General features: G+C 38.6%; 1 protein-coding gene across 1 annotated transcript in view; it reads right to left on the reverse strand.

Moving 5' to 3' along the window:
* The window catches only part of adgra1b (adhesion G protein-coupled receptor A1b), a 264,689-nt gene that overhangs the window by 200,069 nt on the left and 37,077 nt on the right, over positions 1-27,543 (reverse strand). The window contains exons 3-7 of the mRNA XM_028469085.1: positions 17,694-17,765; positions 16,482-16,553; positions 16,256-16,327; positions 15,433-15,596; positions 10,884-11,097 (exon numbers count right to left, since the gene is read on the reverse strand). Of these exons, the coding sequence (XP_028324886.1) occupies positions 10,884-11,097; positions 15,433-15,596; positions 16,256-16,327; positions 16,482-16,553; positions 17,694-17,765 (594 nt within the window). The remainder of the gene's footprint in view (positions 1-10,883; positions 11,098-15,432; positions 15,597-16,255; positions 16,328-16,481; positions 16,554-17,693; positions 17,766-27,543) is intronic.

Here is a 27,543-nt window from a genome sequence, read left to right on the forward strand (position 1 = left end):
TTTACATGTGTTGATTGGCTGGGAGGATGGGGAAAGGGCGGGCGTAAGCGGGAAAAAGACTAGTGAACAATTCTGTTCCCACAGAGGTGAGAGTGTATGACGGTGTAAGACGGTTCTTTGTGTGTTTGATTGTTTATTTTTAGCGTGTTACTACGACCTCCATTAAAGCCTGTAAAACTGTGATAACGGCTTGAGTCACGTCATTACATTACCTTTTGGGCAGAGCTGCGGTGCGTGTGTGAGCCCCCCTCTCTCCGCGTGAGGATCTTCAATAAAATAATAATTTACGTCGGGTTTGCTTCGGGCTCGGGCCTACAATTTAAGTTAATGAGTCAGGCTTGAGTTGGGTGAGAAATGTTGGTTGGCTGAGAAATGTTCTTTCCAACAGAAGTCAGCTGTTGGAAAGAACCTAGAGTGAGGGCATCAGGTGCCTTAAATACCCTCCCACTAAACTGGATAAAACCATAAAAGCTAAGCAGGTGTAGAAAATAAAACCACATTCAAATCCTCCAATAAAACCCATAGCCATAATATAAACAAAGAAAAACCCCACTACAATAAACTCCCAACCAAAATCACCTAACTGAATCAAACTACATCCTAAAACCGGTTAAAACCTATTCAGCCACCCCCAAGCTTTTCCACCCCTTGGTCCAGCCCGGAACGCTTTTCAGCGGCGTCTGTTTCCCTGGGGAATCTTTTGGCCAGACACCGCCACCCTGGACACAAGAGGAAACGTAAGTAGCTTGCACTCACACAGATACACATTCACACACCCAAACATTCACCGCATGCACGCAACACCTAAAGCATCAACTAATTCTTAAAACATGGCACATAATATTGCACAATCCCAATCCTAAATATCCCGTTGCCTCCGCAGGACCGGCCGCCATTACCGGAGGCGACGCATCCCGACCGGACCCACGGGCAACAACAACAAATCTTTTCAATAAAAAATCCAAAACTGACCAACGTGTGCAATACTTTTATATGTGCAAATTAGCGTGTTTCAAGTGCAGTGTGCATAAAAGTGCTAGTGAGTATAAAAGTGCTGTGTGTGTAAAGTGCAAGTGCACGTAACGAACGTCCTGTTCGTTACATCGCTCTAGCCGTTTGCTGTCACAATATTTGACTCACAAATGAGAAAATGTCTTTAATGGAAAGTGCCGAAAAAAGGAGGGTGGTGTGCAAGGCATAATCATAATATTTGTTGAATTACCTTTGAAACGATATATCACACGACTATGTTCCTATGGAATTGGAAATTACCCGAAATAGTGGTGGGCCCCCGGGCCCCTGTGCTCCATTAAAAAAAAGGGCTCTCAGTGTCTCATCACATTCATTCATAGAGTATTCATACCAAACTGCAATCCGATCGTACGAGAACTAACAGAGGAGTAGTCATTTGAAAAATGGGACCCCTGGGGGCCCCCGTGACTCATACGGGGTAATGGGTAGGGATGCGCATCGTTAATGGTTTCATTTTGGAAACCGCTTCCCAGTCAAACAATTTTTTGGAATCGCTAACGAAAACCCTTTGCAATTCTGCTATCGGTTGTTCCCGGGCTGCGCCGCCACTGTAAACAAACAACAATAAATTTGCGATGACGTCTCACACACACACACACACACACAAGCTGCTGCAGAGCTAAGCTGCGTCATGCAATGCTGTAGAAAAGGCCCCAAAGTTAAAAGATAAATAAGTACTGCTATTTATGGAGGTCTCCTTTATCCATGTCTGATGTGTGAGGAATATGTTATTCACCGCTGTTAATGCCAGAGGTGAACTTACTCACGTGAGATCAGATCAGAATGATATTCCAAATGGGTGTTACGCAGAAAGCTGTTGACGAGCTGACTTGTGGGCTTTGGCGGTGAAGTGTTAACTAGAAGTTATGTTTGTGTGTAAATGAAAGCGTGATTACCCACCTTTACATAGTTTGTCATATTGTTGGTGTTTACTCATGTTGATGTAGTGTGAATGAAAACCAGAGCGTGCGTGCTTGCAGTATGTGTGTGTTCATGATAGCGCACCTGACTCAGTACGTCAGTTCTACATATGTCATGTCTAGTGAAAAGCATTTCTTTATGCACTTAAAACGTAGTGTTAGAATGGTTCATGTTTGAGCAGTAATTTGTAGTGGTTAGTGTGTAGTGTTGTTACTCAAGCTGCTATTCAGTTAAGCTAATTCGGTGACGGGATGTAGTAGCATACCGGTATATTTCACAATTAAAGCAGCCTGCTGGTTTCGGCAGTTAACTCATTGACTGCCAAAAACGTCTATAGATGTTTTTTGGTTTATTAACGTTGACTGCCAAAGACGTCTATAGACGTTAATTGTGTTTTTCGGCTGGGGTTGCTAGGAGACAGTGTGACAAAGCTCTCTTGTGGATATCTAACTTGTATCATGATGTAGCGACCACTGGTGCCATGTAGGTGGCAGAAGCGCACCTTTGGATAAGAGATCATCCATGTTGGGCAGAGCTCAGAGGTAGAGGAAAGGAGTTTACGAGACAGAAAATGGTGCTACCAGAGCATGTGTGGACTACTCAGTGGACTATTGAGAGTGTCGTGATGGTGAGAGAAAACGATCAAAAAGCGGGACAAGTGGTGAGACTCGGCATGCACAAGAGGAGGAGGAGGAAGTTGCATGTGGGGAGAATGGCGGGGGAGAGACTTGGAGGAATGCCAAAATACAGTAAGAAATCCATTCAATTCTGACCGAAATAGCAAAATAATAATAATTTTACGTGCCGATGATTATGTACCACAACCGTCGTAATATTTAGATAAATGAGAAATCACTTTCTTTTTTTCTTTTTTTTAAAGGATTTTTTGGGCTCTAGTGGCCTTTATATGACAGTTGCTTGACAGGAAGGGGGTTAGAGAGAGCAGGGAATGACACGCAGGAAAGGGTCCCAGGCCGGGAATCGAACCTGGACCCGCTGCAGGTGAGAAACTATAGCCTCTGTACATGGGGCGGGCGCTCAACCCACTGAGCTACACACCACCCTGAGAAATCACTTTCTTTTTTCTTTTTCTTTTGGAGCAACAAGTGTATGCAAGAAAAAGAACAACAACAACAAAGTGAGCGACGTTTTGAGTCCAGTAGCCCGGCCTAAAAATTTTATTTAATGTGCGCTGAAGATGACGATGACGTGTAATTACGTGCATGCAAGTTTATGACCCATCAGCTTCACTTCCCCCAGAGCATGAATAGTCTGCAGTGAGAACAGTTACATCATAGCTGAGCCTGTGCCATCTGTTTAAATCCTGTTAAACACCTTCTCTAATGAGCACGCACACACGCACACGCACACACACGCACACAGAGCCTCACTGAAAATATTATCATTGCAGCCTGATCACACTTGAATCAGCTGAGCAAATGCTGCCCCCAGACAAAACAGGAAAAAGAGCAGAGAATACCATCCTGCAGCACAACCTCCATTCGAGGGAAAAAAGTCACTTTAACATGAGAATCATTTGAGAAAAAAATGAGTCCACTTAGAGGAAATCTGGGAAGCAGGGGCAGAAACCACACACAAAGCACTGACCTACATCCACGGTAACACTGCATCATTGTAGAGCACTAGCTGCTCTAAGGACTCATTAGGAACATTTATGCCTGTGTGCTGATGTTCAACTAAATGTTTACATAATGTTGCTTACGAGAATGAATATTGAATCAACCCAAACTAGCCAACAAATGTTGGAGAGTGATTGCAAGCATAAATCTAAATTTAACATCAGTAAAATGACCTATAAGTGACAGTCTTGATATGAAAAAGAAAATTTGTAAGGGCTTAAAATTATTCCTGAATCAACGAAAACATTTATATTTACAAGAGAAGAAGAAAATGATAGTCACCCGGTATTGTGTCAGCACACAATAACAGGGAGTGACTTTATTACAATATTTACAAGTACTTGCAGTGAAAACTAGGTCGACTTGGAGATTTTTGCAGCTTATCCAAAAAGTCTTATTAAGTTCCCAAAAAGCTTTTCACAATGAAGTGAGGTGGCTTTTCAAATGAAAATATTCTGGATTACAGAGAAGCTTCATTGTCACTATACAATCAAATTCCGTAACAGAAGAGAGACTGCTTCATGGGGTGTTTAGTTATATAAATCTCACGTACACCAGCAACAATACTAGTGATGAAAAGTCACTCATACAAATTCTTTCAGTGACGAAAGGCAGACAAACTATGTCTATTTTCATCAGCCTAACTTTAAAAACGACTAAATACTCAAAAATTGAAGTCCCACTTTTATATAAAAAAGAACAGAAATAAATAATATACAGATGTTGACGCCATACCTTCCCTGCAGCAGTGTTGCCATGGTTGATAATGTCCTACCCCGGGGAATCGCTGAATTTCTTGTATATATTTTGTAAATATCTGTATATATATGTTGTCTATATATGCACATGCATATAAATAAATTTATAATTCTGGTATTTTTAGATTATGTTGTGGTTGCTCTGGTCCACCGCTTTTTTAGATGTGCCAATTCACACCTCTTTTACAATCTCTGCAATTAGAGTATAATGTGATCAACTATATCAAACATCTATACTGTTATATATCTTGCAAGTCTCATAGCTGTGACCCCTCTGATCACATTACCTAATTATCCCATGCATATATGCAGGTGTGTCAGAGCTAAGGCCTGGAATGATACTTCTGCCGGTGAGAAATACATTTTGGTGAGCATCACAGTTGTGCGGATCTATCAATTTTTTCACTAGACTCGTGAAGTAAACTTGGAGGTGATCAAGTATAAAGAAGCAACATTTATTGTCTCAATGTAACAGACATTTATTTTGTGAACCAACTATCAATTGTAATGTGAAAACAATATTCTTAGAAACAACACCTTGACAATAACTCTAAAGCGTCTCAAAACATGCTCTGAATATGTTTTTTATTATTTATTTTGTGTTTAGTCGATCATTTTTCTGACTGTTTGCAAACATAAAGCGGTCACTGAATTTGTGCATATATAATGTCTATGGTTGTCCTTTAATGCTAAGGATCCCTGACGAAGATAAAAGTTATTGTCAGACTGAGCTGCTTTTCCAGCACTTTGATCTTTCTGAGTGTATGAGCACTTGACTTCTAGTAAGCCCTCACCACGACATGAACAGAACCTCACACTGTCAGGTGAGGCAGCAAATACAGGACAAGTGTCATCCACTAACATTCCATAATCCCTTAACACAAAGTTTTTGTGGATTTCATACATGACACACCATACCATATTGAAATGTTATTTTCAACATCTTTAAATATTTTTTTCCAGACAGTTAGCTGGGCTGTTTTTTTTTTCCCTTAGGGTTTTGATATCATGGGCCACTGTGGAAGTAATTTGTCCAACCCGATGTTGTCTCCACAAAGCCCTCTTGTTGCAGCCTCCAAGTTGGGGGACTGTTCCGCAGTGACAGTGACGTCTTTCAGGACAAGCTGACATTGGAGCATCAGCTCTGCCTCCATGACAAGAGGCTTTGACGTGTAGTCCTTCATCATAATAAGCTGCAAATTCATTACATTCTACATGAGAAATGCTTTGCTTTGTAAGATGTTATATAATATGATGACAATAAGAATATGTGTAATAGAACCTAAAATAGAATATATTTTTACTACACATACTGGGGGCATGGCTTGGCCAGGATACCTGTATTCTTTTATCAAAATCTCATTGGAAAGTAGGCGTTGTCCTTCTAGGTCCTGCCTTTAACGCCTTGCCATAATTTGGATTTTTAAAGTTCGACACACGTTTGGGTGCAACCTGTGAAAGTATTGAGACTTTATAACAATGCTGGTTTATTTAACACAGTTGTTTTGTATATTAAAGTTTAATAGAACCTACCTATATTGGTACTCCAAATAGCATTTTACAAATATGTCACGCAGATAAAATGAGGCTTTATACCTTATCATTGTAGCAGCAGTTCCAAAGACATGCTGCGCTTGTTTTGGACTGATGGTTGAGTCCTAGCTTTACTGCTGCCTCAACTTTGAACAACACAGCAGAAAATGTGGCTGCAAGCCTCCCCGAGCCTGAATTTATATACAGTAGTCAATACATTGCGTGACAAAGATTGTAATTCATCTGTCACAACTAATAAAGTTACAAATAATAAAGAAAACTGGAATCAGAAGACCTACAGCTGTATTGTAATTGTTGATTAAGATTTAGATTTTTATTTTGAATGATAATGATAATAATTATGTAATCATGAGTCCTTACCCTGCTTTGCATGTACAGTGGGCAGATAAAAGACACCCATGTCATTTATCCATGCAGATCCACACCTGATGGCGCCCTTTTTTTGTAGTTATCTTTTGTGATGTCATCACGCTGCACTTCAGGCTTCATTGTTTCATTACTGTGGTACATTATCTGCCCCACATTTCCAGACACAAAAAAGTTAAAGCCATCAAGTGACTTGTATGCCTTCGTTGTTTCTGCTGTGTAAAGACCTGGTGTGTTAATCAAATACATGTAAATGTCTCCATACTGAACCGGAGGCCGTTTGTGAATCTGTCAATCCACAGATCGTCAGGTATCTGAAATGAGTTGGGGAGCATATATTTAGCAACAGTTAGCTTTGTGCTGTACCTCTCTGCACAAAGAAGTTCTAAATTTTGACAAATCTGTTGGCTTCATTTTGTTAGATTATCTGTCCCAGAGGACAGATCAATCAACCCAAAAAATGTAGGATGCTAGGTTTCGTTGACTCTGAACACGCTTTGTTTTGCCCTCCAGCATAAAGTGCATGCGCGGGAACGTCCAACGTAAACAATAACATTCAATGTGCGTATCGCACATATAAAACATAATTTAAGTGACTTTATAGTATAAGAAACCTTGACCTATCGATAAGGCATTCATTGGCTTTGAAAAGTTCCATTCCATTATTTTGATTATCATTCTGTTATTCCATGAGAGTAAACATCTGTCAAGCCTTAAACAATAGCAATAATAATCTCACTGGTAATGCCATCATTGGTACAAAACAATTATTGTTAATGTCAGACTCTTTGTTTGTCATCATTTTTTTTTACAAAGGTGGCTTTTCTCTGTCATGTCAGATCCGTGAAATGTTTCTTAGGGCCTGGCTTTGGACAATGCACTGATGGTAAGAGGAGCAAGGGGTGGAGCTTAGAGGAGGTGCAATGTTCAAATCTTACTAGCCTTCCAATTATATTGACAATACATTTAGGTCTATCTCTTTACAAAGCTAGATTTGTAAAAAAGAAAAAAAAGTGAGATGGAAATGACAGGACAAGATGACATGAATACAAAATAATTTAGCAGACGCTTTTATCCCAAGAGACATACAACACGAGCAGTTAGGGTTAGAGAACTTGCTCAACATCCAACGGTGATGGTCCAGGTTGGATTTGAACCAGTGATCTAATCTCTAAATTGCCCGTAGGAGTGAATGGCCGATGACAGCAGGGTTAGGCACCAGTTGACCCCTGCGACTCTAAAGGAGCCAGTGGGTTGCATGATGGATGGATGGTGAATAGTGTTAAGAAGATTGCAAAAAGTAACAAAGGAGGTCACGTTTGAATCACTTTCCACCTTTGTTTCATGCTGTGTTTACGTTCGGACTGCACCCCCACATGCAAGTGTCTTTGATCTAACGCCAATGTCCTGGAGCACTTTGAACAAAATGTATGAGAATTTTATACTTAATAAATAAATATTATAATATTTTTTCTTTCTCTGCAGATTGTATTTGCTGCTACACACTGGACTCACTTGTCTGTCACCATGTTGTCTCTGCAAACTTGTGAATTAGGGCAGGGCAGGGGCAGTTTGTCCCAAGGTAAAAATATGGTGCAGAAAGAAATGAGTAATTTGCAATACATTTTGCGACATCACCCAGCTCATGAACTTAAACGCCTTATGCATCGGTAAAGCAAAGTAGTAAGCAGCAATTTAGTAAGTAGCTGAGAATCATTTGACATATGGTTGTTAAGGATGGAGGAGGGACCAAATAATCAACAAAGTTCCTTAATTCCCGGAGGCAGCGCTATCGGTCCGATTATGGACAAAGTCCTTTGTAAATAAATAATGACGTGTTTAAAGATTATATTACATACCAACAATAACATTAAGTAAAGTTGTCTGTTAATTAAAATGATGGAAGGTCATTTTCTGTGTGATGCAATGCAATTTGGTAAAGCTTTAACTTCAGTTATTAGTGTAAAGATTATGTTTATTTAGCATTTTAATCTAGTAATATTATCTACCTAAAAATCATATTTTCTATGAATACTGGGGAAATTAATGATTTGTATTAGCATTTGTGTATTTTTTTGTTTAGAACTCACAACACAACTTTAAAAGAAGGTGGTGATGAGTGGGTGACAACGCATTGTGCTGACTTGAACTGAAATATACCTTGATCAAATATAAATCCCTACTAGTGTCACTGAGACTTCGCCATCCGAGCTTAGACTCCCCTTAATCAGATCTTTTACAGTATTGCTGTCAAAGCAAAGATCTTTGATCTCCTATGAGCAGGTACATAATAAAGGATAAAATACTGACTTTGTAACATGTTTACTGGCAAGGGAATGGTGCATTGTCCCAGAAACAGAATGAAAAAGTAGTGTGAAGTAGCTAGTGTTGTGTTCTGCTAAAAAAAACTCCAAAACAAGGAGTCCAGAGGCCTCATTTATAAAAGTGTGCCTAGGTAAGCACACTTCAGCTGGCGTACTCTGAAAACCAGAAAGTGCGTACGAACAGTTTTGTTTACGACTTATAAACGAGGGCGCACGTACGTCCCACGCCTGTTTCCGTTTTAAATCAAAATCAATGTGGAAAGTTGACGCACGTGAGAAAACACCTTGCTCCACCCATACGGTGCCTATAAATGGCCCGGTGAACGCCCTGAATGAATATTCATTAATACAAATTTCATGGTGGACTGAGGTGCAAATCAAGCAAATAAAACAAATTTCACTCAATGTGTGGGTCCTGCCTATAGATCTCGCTAGTCTTTGAAGATCCTCTCCTCCGGTGTATCCCGTGCACCTCGTCCTCCAGCAGTGCCAAATAAGCCACTGTGCGTCTTTACGCATTAGAGTGTGTTCCTTTTTATAACAGCTACAGATGTTGCAGCCAAGTGATCAGCAGTTTTGTGCAATGATCATGTGATTTTGATTACTATTATTATTATTAATAATATAAAACTGTATTTGTAGACGCGTGTACGTCACTCACTCCCTGAGGGGTCAGTATAATAATTCCTCCTCCATTTTCACAAATGCATCCTGTAAATATTATGTGTTGTGAAATGTTCAATGTTATTGTTTATATCACACAAATTCTATTAATTTCACACAGCAGTCTTTAATTTCATCCTTTTCCTGTTGGCGTCGGAGTTTCCCGTTTCTCCTGATTTTGTGCGTAGCGCAGGGTCAGAGCTGCCGTGGAGGTGCGCACATTATCTCGCCAGGTTTTTTTTTTTTATACTGTAAATCCCAAACTTTGCTTATATGTGGCGTACGCTTTCTTTTGTACGTACGCTGCGTTTATAAATGAGGCCCCAGTTCTTGATATAAAATACATTACTTCCAACGCACTATCAATATTCATGTTGGATATAGACTGAGTCACAACAGGCAGCAGGTAAACTAATCAGTAACTACTAGCTTTTGCCTCTCAAGGCTGCTGTCCCAGCATTATGTCAAATACCTATATTAAAACCCTATAGGAGGCCCATTCACACATTATGCATGGGAAACCACAAAGAAAACAAAGACAGGAAGGGGATGGGGGTTGAGGCAATATTTGTAATGTGTGAAGAGATGCTGTTGCTGGTCTGTTTTATCATTGTGGCTGTGAGTCAGGATTTGTTCCTTTTAGTGTCTGATCAGACGGTGTGGTAGGGAACCCTAAGAGATGAGTTGTAGAATGCTCTGAGTTGCTGGAGCACTGCCCAACCAATTCTGCCCCAACCTTTCAGATCCTTATCAAAGGCAAAAAGAATAAATGATAAATCAAAAGTCTTGTAAGTGACAAATAGCGAGTAAGGGACATTATTACACCTACACCGTCCGATTTTGACAAATAAGCTATCAAAACGTTTTAAAAAAAATTTCCTGGCTTTTACAGTATGCTATCGCTTTTGTGATTTCTAACTTTTAAACTTAAGCTAATGACAAATTTGTTGTGTAACTGCATTGACCTTTCATTTTTAGAGTGGATAGCTTGTTAAGATAGAGAGGCGCAGTTATGCTAAGTTAATGCTAATCCTTAGCTAATGTTAATGCTAATGCTAAGCTTATGTTGGGATAATAATTGGCTAATGCTAATGGTAGGCTAATGCTAATGCAAGGCAAAGCTAATGCTAATACTAGGGCCTAGGCTAATGTTAATGCTAATGTGAGGCCAATGTTAATGCTAATGCTAGGTTAACGCTAATTCTAGGCTAACATTAATGCTAATGCTAGGTTAATGTTAATGTTAGGCTAATGCCAATGTAGTGTTTGACAACACCAGCCAGCACCTGTATCCTCATTTGCATTTTCTCCAGGAAATGCAAGTATTCTAGTTACCCTTGTTATTTGTACATATATTACATCTAAGTCTGTGACTAGGCAAAAAGATTCAATACAGGTGTAGTCAGCTGAATGCTTGTGTCTCTGCTTATCATGAATACAGAAAATTATCCTTGCGTGTGTGTGTGTGTGTGTGTGTGTGTGTGCGTGTGTGCGTGTGTGTGTATGTGTGTGTGTGTGTGTGTGCATGCAACCGGCTCAATGGATATCTCATCAGCTTGCAGGTCACATTCTCAAGCAATTTCTCATTTATTTATCCCCCTCCCATCCCCTTGTGTTCTGTGTACCTGGTAAGCAGGCAGCAGTCGTGAAGAAGGGTTTCCTCCAAGTAGATGCCCCGGTCCTCCTGCGTGGTAACCATGTTCCTGTTGTGACGCCATCGAAGCTCCACTGAAGGGTCGAGGTGAGAGGCAGTGCACTGCAAAGGCAGTCGGTCTCCTCGAAAAACAAGTTGCTTCTGAGAGGGGATGAGCTGAAAGAAGGGCATCTCAAGAGGTCCATCTGGAAAATGATAGAGGGGTTAAAACAAGAGAGGTCAAAGTGTAAATCTTTTTATGAGACAGGAAGGAAGAGAGAGGTGAGAAGGTTACTTATTCTTCCTGGAGAGAAAAGGGCAGAGGCAGTGTTTATTGAGACGGAGACATTTCCTACGTGACATTTCCTGTATGAAATAATACAAAAGCTTGCATTACTCACAAACATGTAAACCCAAACAGCATTAAAACAGAGGCATTGTGGCACACACATTCCATCAGGTGTTCCTATATGTCAATGTTGATGAACAGTGGCTGATGAAGGAGAACAGCCTTGAGCACTTCCTTGGACTGTCCTTGAATTTGATCATGTTTATCATGAATCTGCCACGTCCATGATGAGATTACTGAACACAGGAGTTGAATCCTCAAGCATTTTTACTAAAGTACAAGAACACAGCTGTAACAAGATTAGAAGGAAGAGAGACAGTGTTTGTAAAAATATTATGGAAAACGTGACTCTTATGGGAAACATGGCATAATACAATACACTGTTTCACATTGTGTCTGCCATGTGCCATGAGCATGCATTGGTGGTCTCTATTTAGACTGGGTGTCATCATATCTCAACAGCTCACTGTACCACCTTGGAAATTCCTCTGGACAAACCTTGGACATGCTACAAAGAGCAGCGTCAGTAAGCACTTTGCCTTCGCAGGTGTACCAATCAATTATGGATGTTACAGGCTCATGACAGGCCATTCAATACTCGGGCCATAAAGTCTTCTATTGCTCAGTTTGTAAAAAAAGATAATACTGGAAGATCCATGTTCAGGTTGTGGCTAAATCTCCATTGCTTGCATGCTTGACATTTACCTTGAGAATGGACATACTGTATAGCTACTACAAGCACATGGCTCAGACTTTAGCTTCCCTCCATAGACAATTTCTCACTGTACATGTGTCAGCAAGAAACAAAAAAAAAAAAAACGTATTCCAGACAAGGAGGCTATGTTTCTGCCAGTGTTTATTTATTTGTCTGTGACCTGACTAACTCAAAAACCAATGGATACATTTTGATGATATTTTGAGGAAATATCTGAAATGGGATAAGGAACAAGTGATTAGATTTTGGGGATGATTCAGATCATTATCCTGAATCTACCATTTAGGTAAAAATGCAAATGAGTGAACTGCTATGGCATTGTGGAGGTCAGTGTTCTCTGAGTACTTTCTATTTAATGTTTATTTCAGGATTTTTTATTGAACAATGTCAGTGACCATTGACTATTGTAGTGTATCCAAATTTGGAAAACAAATACCAGTACTAAACATTCTATAAATACCAAAGTATTTTTTCATACCTTTGTGAAGGCCTGTCAGAATTGTTAAAAAAAAATCTTCATATTAGTTAAAAGGCAGCTAAGAATTGATTGTAATGAATCACAATTTGTTATTGTTAATATGTTAACACTTTCAGGTATGACAAAATAAATGTGGTGTTAGGTGAAGCTTGTGTCAAACTATACTACAGAACTTGCTGAATCCATCTCTCTGACTGCTATGTGCATAAATAAATGGTTTCTGGAAAACACTTTGTACAGTAGTTATTTAATTGTTTGATGTATCAAAGTCACTGTAATGGGGACAGAGATATCTGATCAGGTAAAAAATATTATATTATTCATGAAAAGACCTAAAAATAAATCTTACTAAGAAAATAAACAAAAACCACTGCTATTTCCCAAGAGGACACATCATGTTACATAACTTTTTCAACAGAAGCTCATTTACCCAAAAACTCAAAAGTTCATTAACATTTTCTTCAGTAAAAATGCAACAATATGAGCATTCATGCTAAAAACTCTTCCAACTTTGATTTGGTTGACTTCCATTAGCAGTAGTACGATAATTTCATGACAGATTGCATAAAACTAAATGTTAATTACTAGATAATTGACCCTCGGTAAGGCTTTATTAAATATTTATAATCGTACATTAATTTAAAGCCAAGGATTAGGAAAAGCTATTAAGCTTTTAAAAGGCAACAACAAGAGACAAGGCTTTTAGAATGTAGGAGAGTTTTAATGTTTGCTAATATCTAACTTCTGTATTAATAGATTTTCAAAGTGGTTTCCAATGGTTTTTTCACAAGCATTAATTTTGGGAGGAGCTAAAGTGTCCTTGGTCCATTCATTACATTGTGTAGCTTTGAATTTATTCTTTTAGAGTTGTTCCATGTAGAAATAATACATTACGCAATTGCCAATGTCCCGTCTCCTGGTATCTCCTAAAAGCTCTTGACACTTTGCTGACAGACAAAGCAAACATTCTTCTTGTCACAGAATGCACCAATGTGCTAACCTGGATGAGCTGCACTACCTGAGCAACTTCTGTGGATTGTAGACACCACCTCCTGTTAGCTCTACTGGGACACGGGCAAAATGCAAAAGTGACCAAAACTAGAAAGGATCAGGCCAGATATATGGTCTGTGGTCACCATCTGCAAAATCATTTTATAAAGAGGTTGTATTGCTAATCAACATTTATTTCCACCAGTTGTCTGTTCAATTTGCACAACAGCAGGTTAATCTGATTCATAAGCAATATGTATTCCTAACTGGACAGGTTGATTTTTCAGAAGTGTGATTGACTTGGAGTTACATTGGTGTGTGTAGGGGCTTGCTTTACATATTTTTTAGCAGTGAAGATTTATCATGAGATTGTACAAGGCTTTACAAGTTTTCAGTTACTTTCTCAAAGCCAAAGTCTGTCCAATTATGAAACAGTGAACTTGGAAACCCATTGCCATTTAGTATTTTTATTGAAGGACTAAATTCCACCTCTAAATGCCAAGTGGAGTCAATTAAGTGTGTGATGGTCCATGTAACCCTGTGCCTTTCTCTTTAACAGAATAGACAGATAGAGTCTGGATTAGGGCAGGGGTGCCAAACGCGGTCCTGAGGGACGGGTAGTCCACGACTGTGTTCAAAATAGCGCACTCTGTATCATTCACTACAAACTCAATGTGTATATACTGTCTACTATATACTATAAGTATCTTTATGATGATGACTGATGATGACCATTCCCACTGAAGTATACTTTCAAGTTTCATAAGATGTATTTTGAACCCACAACGACAAAGACCTGAAGCACACTGAGGCTGAATATCTCCGTTAATTTGCCACCTTTGAACATTCTGAAAGCATTTTAAGCGAGAAAGTGACCAAGTAGAATCTCAACATGTGGTTATTTGATCCATGAAACTTGCAGAAACACATTTCATGCCAACATTTCAGAGATTTTTTGGGGACCTGCCTTTGTGCTACTGACAAAACTTCCAAACAAGTTAACTTCAAAACAAGAGCCATATTTACAAAAGTGTTAAAAAACTAATGGAAGGCAAGAATAGTTGCTTTTGTTTTGAAAAGGGGATATTTGACTTTTAGCTTGAAGCCGGCCCCAGGACAATTTTACATTTCGCTCACACTGCATCCTGGTGCGGTCGAATATGACCAGTGTGCCCACTACAGTATACATCGGGGTATTTCTCACGTACTCAATCTTTCCATACTATCAAATGTGAACGCACTACATACTTAATTTGACATCAGACAGTATGAGTAGTCAAACAAAGTCAAACAAAGTCCTGGTGGTCAACTGGCCCTCCAGGACCGCGTTTGGACACCCCTGGATTAGGGGCTTGGGCCTGATGTGGATCACTTGGGCCATGTACATAACTGTTTGTCCACCTGCTTGGTGCTGCTTTTGGCTCCTGACATCATGTTCCTGCCACTGCCTCCAGTATACCTGCTTGTGACCTTCCTTCCCATGTCTGCTTTGTTGTTTGGTTATTGCATTCACCTCACACACTGCTCGCTCACTCATCACAACCACTCACCCAGCCTTACATGATTGATATTTAACCAACAACCACACTCCATCTTTTTGTAATGAAACCTTTATAATTATCAAACTGTCATTACCTTCATTTGCAATAACCCCTATGAAAGAAAACTGTGACCTCTAATGAAAGAATGAGATATACATAAAAGATGACAGAGATATAAATGACGGTTTGCTTTTACTTTCAAAAAATAATTCAACCCTGTTACCTGTTTGCATACGACATGTGGCATTCAAGTTAATCTATAGATTGAGTATAACTAAAAACAGTAAATAAGGTTAGCTTTGGGGGCTACAGGATAAATTGAAAATAGTACATACAATTAGTTCATGTTGTTTTAATATAAATTTGTACAAAAAAATACTTATAAATATGTCAGTTTTTATGAATAAAAAAAAACCTGAAGTTTAGTTCTTTATGGGTTTAGCTTTAAGGAACATGTTGCTTACTTACCACATCTGAGTTGCTGTTCACGTAAGTGACGAAACTTCAAGCCATGCAGGTGGTTGGGGAAAATGCAGAGTGTGTCGTTGCCAATCCTCACCGAGTTCTGTCGAGCCCAAAGGAGCAACCACTTTAGCTCACAGTCACAGAACAAAGTGTCGGTGCCAAAGTGCCTGGAGAGAACACCAGTGACTTAGTATTTCCACAGGCTATTGTCACAGCACACATTTAAACCACTCACAAAAAAAAAATCAAAAATCAAAAAAATCAATCAATCTTGGATCAAAACAAAAAAAAAACATCCTGGGTACGTATGACACTTTCAGGTCCCAGGCTCTGCACAGAGACACATTGGCAGAACTGCATCCAAACAGAAAACAGCTTGATCTTCTGCGCTGAGAGAAGCAATACGAACATCATGCAAAATAGGTTTACACTTTTCATAGTATATTAAAATAACTAATGTAAACTGTAGAAAAAAAATGTGTGTGCAATGTCTATGGGAGCCTTTTGATGGACAGACGTTCAAGGTAAACCTTGCTATCTGCTCTACTTTGGATGGGATCCGTTCTAGCACCTTGCAACCCTGATATACGTATATAGGTTAGTCATGAAGCTATATTTGTGTGTGTGTGTGTGTGTGCATATGTTTGCATCAATTGACCAACACACACACTTACTCTGCCACGAAATGTAAAATAATACATTTTCATTAAGAAAAATTGAATAGACAGATCAGACCAATTTATTTTTCAATGACAGTGTCTTTCTTTGACATGCCTTTCTCGTATTATATCAATTTACAATATTTCTATTTGTTTATTTCTCTTACAGAACTTTTAGAGCCAAAAGCTGTGTGAAAAGTCCAGCAGTCAGAGTAGAGAAGATGTTCCCGGATAAATTCCTGTGTGTGAGAAACAAAACAGCAAACAATTACAATGAAGAAGTCACACTGCTAGATATATAGTTGAATACATTGCTGAAGGCTGGAAGCTCCAGATTCATTGACAATTTACTGGAAAGAGTAAAGTGTGTTTACAGTTTAGGAATAGACTTACAATTTTGAGAGGTTTCCCAGACCAAGAAACATTCTAGGAGAGAGGCAGCCAATTCTGTTGTTGGATAGGTCCCTGTAAGGCCCAAATGGCAAAGAAAACCATGCTTCAGTTCATACAATGAACTAATTTAATATTTCAGTCAGAATAGGATGGTGACAAAACCGTTTGTTTGTTTGATTTCATATTCACACAGAGCTTAAACACCAGTGATGGCTGGTTATCAATGTAATTCCGTAAACCTCCTCCAAATATAAGCTGACCATTTGTCACCGTTTTATTTCAAAGTCATTGGCAAACACACAAAGACGGATGCAAAAACATGTGAATGGAGGGGGGCTTCCATGTACGAGTGGCTGAGCTCCGTCGACTCCGTGGCTCAGTGCCCTTACAGTCTGTAATTAAAGAGCTGCTTTGCTGGAGCAGCTGTGGGAAAATAAGCAGCGCACTTGAATAATCACCAGTTGGGGAGCACTAAAATTAGCACTCTGCAGCTCCCAAAGCCCTGCTGCGCACACACGCCCAGAATAAGTGTGGCTTCACTCACTGTTTGCATCTCAGCCAGCCCAGATTCTGCTATCAGGATGCAAAAAGGTCACTCCATAACTATATATATATATATATATATATATATATATATATATATATATATACATATATATGTGTTATTATAAGTAACAAACAAAGTGTCAGACAAAAGAATTTTCATGCAACAGATATCCAAACAGCTTGTGGCAAAATGGGTTTTTATTTTGTTTTTTTCATCGTATATCACACTCAACATAAGTTTTACTGTATTTTTTTGAGAGATAATTAGGACATTAGTGAACTGTGAGGATATGGACAAAACTTTCTTCTTTTTCACACTTGTAGTATATTTCAATATTAAAATGAGTGTTTTAAAATAGATTTCATAGCATATGGGCTAAGTTTATTAAGTTTGTAATTAATTCATTTAGAAAGAGTCTGCTTTTGAATTAAAGAGGAGGAAGCTGCATTTAACTTTTGGAAATATAATATTTGTTTCTCTGAACTTGTCTTTTATTCAATATTCTGGGAAAGTAAGGGAGATGGGTATTTTTTGTTGCTGATCTGTGTCAATGATAACTTCTGACAATTTTCATCTGAAGAAATTAGAAATAATATTCCTTAGCATTCCCGTCAACCTTCAAAGCACTTCTTCCACATATTGTTTGGAGGATTTGTTATACTCACAGTCTTCTCAGTGCCAGCAGACCACGGAATGCTCCGGGCTCCACTGTACTTATCAAATTATTTTTCAGGTCCCTGCAGAGAAGACACAGAGGGTCAAAGACAGAGATCACATGTCCTTTCATATCAATATGACAAATTGCATGTTGTTTCGTCTGTGTATAACATCATTAACGGTGCCTTTGTATTTATTTTTATTCACCTTTTTTTCTTTGAATCAAATTTTTATTGTTTTGTTTAAAAAAATGTCATCTGTTTTTAATCTCCTTGTAGATACAATCATATTTACTGAGTAAAGTCACCGCTAGCTATAAAGCAAGCTGCCCAAGTTTCTACATGCTTGAGTCCTAGAGCACATTGAGATAGGAAACCAAAAGACACACATGCTGTGGATCCAGCCAAGCACTCCTTCATCCGCCTAAACCCAAAAAGCTCTGGTATAAATTCTAAAAACAGATCAGAAAAAAATAAAATAAATATCCTCTGGTTTTTATCACAAGCAAAAGAAAACTTCCTGAAATTGTGCCTGGTTTCCTTTGACTCAGAAGGCCAGCATGGTGAGAAGAATAGTAGTGCCTTTGCAAATGTGAACAACAGTGTTGTTGAATTAAATAAGAACCTCATTTTAGTGATATTAACTGTCGCACAGGGCACATCAAGACCAGCAACAAGGAAAACCCACACAAAAGCCACAGGACTATCAAAGCCAGGTTTATTGTCCCAAAGAGAAAATAAAAGTAATGCTCAGCTCTCATTATTTGACACCAGGGACATTTTAAAAGCAAGCAAAATACACACAAGATAGAAAAAAAGAAAAACACCTCACAGACTAAATTATATAGGAAACATAAAGGTATGTTTGGTTTCTCAAGAGACTGAAACATTGATGTTTACTATCTGCTCTGAGAAGCCTAATCTGTGTATGTCTTTTGGTTCATGTGATGGATGTAAAGTGCTTGTTACTAATATAACAGATGAACCATTACAAGCAGCAGAAGAAATGGCTCCATTCGAAGGGTAACGGTCTTTGTTTTGTTGATTGGGCCATAAAAAAATACACGTGTACCAGAACAGACCCATGATAAGTTTGAGTTTTTCCCGATGCATGAAATGCGCGTGCTCTGATGCACATTTCAAAAACAGGAAGGCCTTATAACTAATCCAAACCAGCACAACTCTTTAAAGGTGACGCTTTAGGAAGACATACTGTAGATAAATAGATCAAACATCCAGTTAGAGTTACTTCAAACGCCAAAGCAGGTTCAGGGAGCCTGCACACATTAAAAACCTAAAACATGACGAGACAGTAAACTTGATATGACTCAAAGGTTGCTCCGTTTAAAGGTCCCTTTTGGTTATGTCACTGTCGTAAATACTCTGCACCCCCCGCCGCCTGCCCCACCCCACAGCTACATGCCGGTAGAAGAAGGACAACACAAAGAAATGTCTGAAGAGGTGGGTACTATTGAACATGATCTAAAAAAATAAGTAATGTAAACAAGTGCCAGCATATGCCTTCCCCAAGTGGATTCGTGTTTGAGCCCTCTGTTGATCCGATTCCTGTTTCTTTTTCTTCCCTTCCTCAGACAAAGGTCTTCTCTGCCTTTTTTTTGAAGGCAGTGAATTTGTAGACAACTGTGAGCAGCCACGGGGCTGGTGATAGTCTAGCATTAGGGTGTATGGGCTGTCCTAAAGCAGTACGTCTTCTTGCGAGAACGAGAACAGAGCTGCAAGACTGGTACCGGCTCGGAGGCAGGGGAAGTTTCAAGCGTGGTTTTCTGGCCAGAGACAGCAGGGGGAGATAAAAGACCCCCCAATCACCCCATAAACTAGGGATGTCCTGATCCGATACTGAACGAATACAAAAACAAATATTGGATTTTATCAGATTGCATTTAAAATCTCTGCTATATATTATATTTATTTAATTGTATAATACTGTAGATATCATGTTGAAGGTTAAAATGTATGTAATCAATTGGTTAATAAAAAATGGGTCAGTTTTCCTCATAACTAATTACCTACCGTTGCTGACTATTGTTCTCTGTTTGAGTAACATCACTTGATCAAGCTACAAGCTACAATTCCACATTACAAAAGTATGTAGGATTTGTGCTGATTGGATGAATATCAGTATCGGCCAATATGCAAGGCTGCAAGATTAGTATCGTATTGGAAGTGAAAATGTTATATTGGGACATTTCTACCATAAACACTTGTATTACTCTCAGAGGGACGACAAGAAGGACTTATTATTTTTTTATTAAGTTACTTAGTTCTGCTTTAAAGGGGCAGTATTATGAAAAAATCACTTTATATTGGTTTTGCTACAGTGATATACATTCCTTTAGCATCATTCAGAGAGCTAAAGTTGAAACAGTCTGTTTCCTCCCTCCCTTGTTATTCCACGTTTTGTAAAAAGTCAGCTTCAAACGGGCAAGTTGGATTTTTCTCATGCTGTCTCCTGTCAAACTACCTCACAGGTAAAACAAACACTGTAGTTTAATACAAAATATACATATATAGCGCCCAGGGTGAAATGCATTAGATACACATGTCCCTGCCTCCTTGAACAGTTAAGACTGTTTCTCTAAGGGGGATACCTACATTGACATCCTGAGCTTAACCTATTGGCCTCTTAGACATAGCAACAGAAATTATAAATATTGAACACAGAGAGTGGTCTGTTAGAATTCATTTGACAATACACTACACATCAAAGTGTATGGTTTGTTACTTCTCCTCAAATGAGCTATTTAAACTACACATGAAAGCTGCTCTGCCAAATATCCTTATGTTAAAGTCCTGGAGTAAGGAATAAATAGGTGTGTATTCTGCAACATTTAGTTTGGAAATATCTTTATTATACAAACTTAAGAACATTAATACAACATGAACATAAGCAAAACTGAACATAGAAAGGCTGTTGAAGAGCTGCCAGAACTACATGACAAAACAACTACAAGGCCAAGCTCTCGTCTCAATGAGAATAATCCATTACTCCGTCTTCTCAAAAAAAGCAAACACTTTCAGACACCTCTTGTCCACCAACTCTGTGCAAAATCTGTCATAGTTGCTTTTCAACACAAAGGAAAAAATAAAAAGCTCTGTGAGGATAAGGTTTTGCTCCTCATTGAGGCCATCATTCTGCTGCAGTTCTTTAATTTCCCTTTTGCAGTTTTCTCTCTCCATCAGAAGTATCTCTGGAAGAGACACTTTTCTTTTGAACATTTCTTTGCTGCACCACGATGCTGCCTCAACATTGTCCTTCAGAAACACATTTTCTTCCTGTAATACAGAGGACAAACAACGATTATCATTAGCACAATAGTTGGTGATCATGAAAAAAATAAAAAAAACTCTGGCTACATACCCACATCCCCAACAGTACTCGACTCACTTGAAAGGTTTTCAGTTTGGGCTGGAAGAAAACACAAATCCATCATGTAATGTACACTAATGCTGTGGGTCAAGCAGTAGGGTAGCAGATATACAATTCTGCGAGTATAACAAGCTGTACTTTTAGAATAAATCATATGAATTGTGATTTCTTTCAGGTAAAGTAATACAAATAGTGAATGAGTAATAGTAAACTGAAGAACATTACCTGCATGCTTCACAAATGAATGCCCTCTTATATGGTATTCTACCATACACCTGGCAGCCTTGCATAAGCAGAGGGGACATTTATAAGTGTCTGCTTCGCAGATTTGACCTGCCAATGTCTCTCCATTGCCAGAATACTGGTATGTTTCTATGCATAAAGAAGACATACCAAAGACAAGAAAAGTGTGTCAATTATAGTTGCATTAAGTACCAAACATTGTTTTTTTTTTTTTTTTACAACTGTATACACCAGTGGTTCCCAAACTTCTCAAAGTCCCATACCCCTTCAGACATTTAATGTGAAGCCCTACTCCTACAAATTTAACAAATATTTCAACCTTGGGGTCATGGCCGCATTGCGGTCATCTGGATTTTAAATGGGGTACTCTGAAAAGTCTAATTTATAACAATAAAAACAAGTGATTATTAATGTTTTCATTATCATTACTCATCAAATTATAACACCATACACACAAAGCAATCTTAAACAAATGTATTCTTTCACTTTCTGAAATATAAATCTAGTTTAAAGAAAATGCAGTAAAAAAATATGAGCTGTAGCATCACTTTGTGCACTAATCCTGGTAACAACAAAAATCAAAAGCTAATTCTAGAAAGAAAGAAAAATGTCTCTTGAGATGCCAAATGATATTAGAACGGTGTCACAACCCAAAAAAGTTGGTCATATACATTGTAGCCCTACAATGAAATTGGCCTCTGAATTTTACCTATCCTGTTGAGGAACAATATAATAATAATAATAATAATAATAATAATAATAATAATAATAATAATAATAAAACTAGAACTGCAAGCATTTATGAGGTTTTGCGGAGCCCTTGGAAGTACGTCACGAAGGATGACGGGCTCGTGGCGAGCGTCAGGACACATGCCAAGGTGTCATTTGCTGAGAACAGGTGGATATGAAGTTTTGGAAGATGTGATTTAAAGTGTGAAAGTTACAGGCCAAAATGCATTTGCACCCAATATAGCGCCACCTAGTGGTGCACTTTTTGGTATGGGTGATCTGTGTGCTCTTCTATAGTTACCCTGTAAATTTCACATTCCTCAACATATTACTTCAGCTGAAATAAAGGTTTGTTTATTTATATGTTATGTAGTAATAAACCACGCCCACATTGACCAATCGCGATTAACTTCGAGATATGGTCGCAGGAGCGACCCAAGGTCATACCCACCAAATTTGGTAGAAATCGGTCCTGCCATTTCGGAGATATAAAATTCTCATAATTGCAATGCCCCCTAGAGGCCTAATTTATTCAAATTTGGCTCATACCCCCACAGTCACATGCCAACCAAGGATCTCAGATTTGGTGTTGTTAGCATTTATTTTGACCAAGATATGCGCCAGTTCGCATATTTATTGCTAGCTAGAAAACTTTACTCGGTAATAATTTGCGCATAAATTACTCGAACAAACTCATTTAGTTAACTGTATATCACGTCCAACTGAAGACTCTACGTGCCAAGTTTTACGCTGATTGGACAACACTCCAAGGAGGAGTTCGAAAAAGTAGGTTTTTCAGTTTTTGCGATTTTGCTCCGAGAAAAGTTTAGGCGGAAATGGGCGTGGCCTAGCCCAGGTAATTCAGTGCTATTCAAGGAATCTGTGGATATGAAGGTTTTAAATTTGCAACAAACGGTGTGGGAGTTATTGACCAAAATGCGTTGACCTTTGTTATAGCGCCACCTGTTGGCGGAAATATGTGAATTTTTGCGTCCAAGGTCCACTGGGGGTTTTGGCCCCAACCACCAAAGGGCACTGCCCTACCTTGCACGGTTTAGCCTGCAGCACCACTTTTACCCAAGGAAACATAATAAATATAATATATATAATAAAAATCCTTGCGATTACAATAGGGTTCCTAGCACCACTGGTCCTAGGAACCGCGTATGCTTACATACGCAGTTCCCTGGCCCCGCAGGCTTGGCCCCCTAATAATAATACTATAATCTGTAACCATGGGTAGTCGGCTAATGTGTAATATACTGTATGCTAATGCATGGAGGCTCCTGACTGCTGGTTGATTTATATTCTAGTTTCCTATTTTTTATTCATTTGCCCCATGACAATTTGCGTACCCCTGGGGTACAGTATTGAACATAATTTCATCAGATAATAAAAAAGAAACGAGATACATGATTGTCTAACTATAAAAGGACAGGGGAGTGATGTCACTGTCTAAATGCTTAGTAATTACACAGAACCTCAAGCTTTTATTGAACAGCAAACACATTTTCTAACTAACCAAGACAGCAAGCTAATGTCTGTAGCTGCTAGCAGTTAGTTAGCTTACGGTTTGTTATTATGTTAAAATGAATGGTGCTGTCCATCTGATCAACTGTGTCAGCATTGCACTATCATTGATACTAGAAAGTATATAAAGTATTCACTATAAGAGAAAAAATGTCACTTACCACCATTGTCCACTTGTTGAAGCCAAAATAAAATGATTTGATTGCCACCAACTGTTGCAAAATGAAGTAAAGTTATATGTAATAACACTGAACACGATTAGTTTGCAGGCAGGGGCTTCTTGATTGGTTTATTGAACGTTCGGCGCCACCCCCATAGTCGAGCGCCGCCTTGAACTGCGGACTGCAGACAGATGCTTCTTGCAGGAGGCGAGCTGTAAGGGCAGCGCCATCTTGTGGCCGACCTGGGAACTATCCATCCTAAGACCCATTCTCTGTGTCAATGTGCTGTTGTACTGAATTGAATATTGTTTGTTGGTTTTCATCAAAATGTTTGCTTTTTCAAGTTTTTTCATGATCCCAAACTCTGCCCCTCTCTATAAGGTACCTAGTTTGGTTTTGTCCTTTTTTACCTCTTTTTCTTACAAATTGTTCCATATTTTTCATCTAAGAAATGGAGGCACCGCCGTGCTGCTTCCTGCTCCACAGTTCTCCAGTTTCTGTTCCCCCATGTAATATGCGATTGTCTTTTCATGTTTCTTGGTCGGGATGTAACTGAAACTGAATTTCCCCTCAGGGATTAATAAAGTATAATCAATCAATCAATCAATCAATCAATCAATCAATCAATCAATTGCCTTTGACACGATCTGACATGTTTGTAACATAATGCGACGCAGAGGTAGGACAAAACAAATGATTTTCATCTTAAATGTACTATTCCTGTGGTTAGGAGAGATGAGGAGAAGAAAGTCACTTAGCAGCTTAATACTTCGGTGAGTTTTTGAAACTCTGACTGATTCCTCTGCTGCTGCCACACAATCACAATAGCTGCTTAAATAGCCATGTGCTACAATAACAAGTGTGTGTGGATAGCAAAAGAAAATCACTTGGGTGATCACTGATCACCCTCGCAAGAGCGAGGCATGAAGTCAGCATCTACAGACACGCCTACTCATGAATATGTATGAAGGCCCCAAAACAACCTGTTTTCATTTTTTTTTTTTTCCCTTGTCTGCACATGCTGTCAAAGGTCAACACTATAAGAAGTGCAATTATGAGGCACCAATGCATGTTTTGTTATTGCAATGAAATAAATACATTTATTGTATTGCTTAATTGTGACCATCACCAGCCCTCCCTAAGGAAGGGTAAGAAACATTTTACTACAGGGAGGATATAAAAAGGGAGAGCAGTGTTACACCTAGGAGAAGGTGGAGGGGGAAGGGAGCAGGTAGCAGGGAGGAGAGACTCAAGGCAGGAAATAGAACAGCCAGTTTTCAGAAGCATCATTAAAGTGACTTTTCAGAGGGCTAGAACTCCAGAAAAAAGGCGAGTTTGGGAAAATAAACCTTAAATACAATTTTGTTGGGGTTTTTCGAACAAATGGAGATGAGTAAAAAATAGCATAATGCTAAACCTTTAAGGGTACACACTACAACTAGAACTTTCAGAACCACTACACCAGAAAAAAAACTTAATGTTAATCTGTCTGATTAAATGTTCTAAATGCTAACGAAATACCTATGTTCCTTCAAGTAGACTTAAACCATTGCAATTATTTTCTGTTTAGTCTAACCATGTTTGCAATCTGTGCAATAAAATGTTATGGTCATCAGTGTCTAATTCAGCACTTACAGATCCACCAGAATGAGAACCGACACTTTCCTGAATCAGTGTTCAACCTCATGTCATTTAGCACTTTGATAAAAGCTCAGCCTGACAGAAATTTTAATCAAATATTCAGTTGAAAGGTTAGGTATTGACTCAGATGGTCTAAGACCACCTTCTCAATGATCTTGGTCTTGAAAGGAAGGTTAGTAATGTTCTATATAGTTTGCCAGCATAGAGGCATCTAGTGTTCTCAAAGCAGCCACTTTCATGGATTTTGATACAACACCTGACTGAAATGATGAGTTCATTAGCTGGCACAAATCAGTCACAATTACCTTTACCATAGTTCTAAAGACGTCTGATGGCATCGTGTCAAGGCATTGAGTAGATGAATGTAAGTGCTGAACAATTTCCACTATTGTTTTAGGGTCAACTGTAATAAATTCTGTCTCGGTAGTTGACTCATTCTTCAGCGGATAAAGTTGTTCGAGGTTCAAGGTCTCTATTATTATTTCCATGCAACGTGAAACAACATTTATTTCAGGGCCACCAGCATACTAAATACAAATATAGAAATACATAGAATACAATCAGATTAAGCATATATATATATATATATATATATATATATTTGCTCTTTTTTCTATTTTTGGGTTTTACAGAGTTAAAGATCTACAAATCAAAGCCAACAAACATGAAAGCAAAGTAAAACAAGAATACAGTATGACTAAGAAAAAAAGGGCATCAGCAGACAAGAAATGCAGCGGTACTCACTCAGTATTCAGACACTCCTTAAGTAGTGGAGGAAAGCAATAGGAAAACCAGGCAGACCTGAGTAAAAACAGTGGAGGAAAAGAGCGACTATACTCAATCTCATACAAAAAACAGGACAGTGAATTAGACAGGAAACCATTACCCACAAAAACAAAACTGAAAACCAAACACTAAGAGGAGAGTCCATGTACCCTTCGTTCTTTGGTTATTCCAATTCAAAATCAAATGAAAATAACAAAAAAAACAGTGTGGTTATTTTATTTTTCTGATTTAAAACCAAAACAGAAATACAGAAAAACCAAAAACCAGAGCAGCGTTTTTCTGTTTTTTTTTTAAAACTTGTTCTGTTTGTGTGATATTTACGGGGAAATTACAGTGAGAACTGAAGTCCGCTGCACCTCGTTTCCCTCCACAGGTCCTGGACCAGGTCTCCATACATAATAGGACTGTTAAGATTTATTTCAGCAGTTCTCTGGTCCTGCTCCTGTTTTCATCCAGTCTGTGCATGTTTTAGCTTGTAAAAAGCTCCTCGTTTATGCTTTTATACGTTTATGTTTTGTTTAGTGGTGTTACGATTCAAATAGTATCCAAATACATTGGTGACTGACTATCAACCGTGAGGCTGGTGTGAGGATCAATGGATGTTAGAACTTCGACCACTTGACACTTTTGCAAAACAAAATTACAGCTTTTTTGAGGGTAGTAAAATGTTTATTTTGCACGTTATAAATACCGCTAACAGCAGCCTTCAACACACACGGAAGTAGATCATAAGAAACAATTTATTACACCACCTCTGGTTCCACGTCAACTTTTTGGTTTTGATTTATTTATGTATTAATAAAGTTTCAATTCACCAGTAATGTGACTTATGCGTTGCTCAGTGTCCGGACCAGAAGCAAAAGTCCACCCAGTCACCAGATTATCTGGATACTATTTGGACTGTTACACTGTTCGGTAAAGTTGACAGATATTCACAGATTCAGACTTCCAGCATCAGTAACTCTTTAACAAAATGTCATTGACACAAAAATGACACCTCTGCCATCAGTGTGAGGTGGACAATATGATACAAGATCATTTTTATCAAACGCACCAGAGTAAAAGTCCATCTGTGTGTCCCCTCTGTGTGGTGAGATTAAAACATGAAGCTCTCGTCTTTGTTTCCCCGTAAATATCCAAATATCACACAAACAGAACCAGATTTAATTTTGGTTTGTTTTTTTTGTTTTTTACTGAGCCCCTAAAGGGACACAAATTTATTTATTTATTTATTTATTGCGCGCTCACATAAAAGTTCCACACGGGCTTACGTGAGCGTGTGAAACTAATACATGAGCAATACAATATTTTTACAAAAAGTACACAAAACGACAACAGAAATGCACAAAAATGTACAAAAAGGCTCCAAAAAACATACATT

The sequence above is a fragment of the Gouania willdenowi genome, chromosome 15, assembly GCF_900634775.1.
Source record: "Gouania willdenowi chromosome 15, fGouWil2.1, whole genome shotgun sequence".
Taxonomy (NCBI): Eukaryota; Metazoa; Chordata; class Actinopteri; order Blenniiformes; family Gobiesocidae; genus Gouania; species Gouania willdenowi.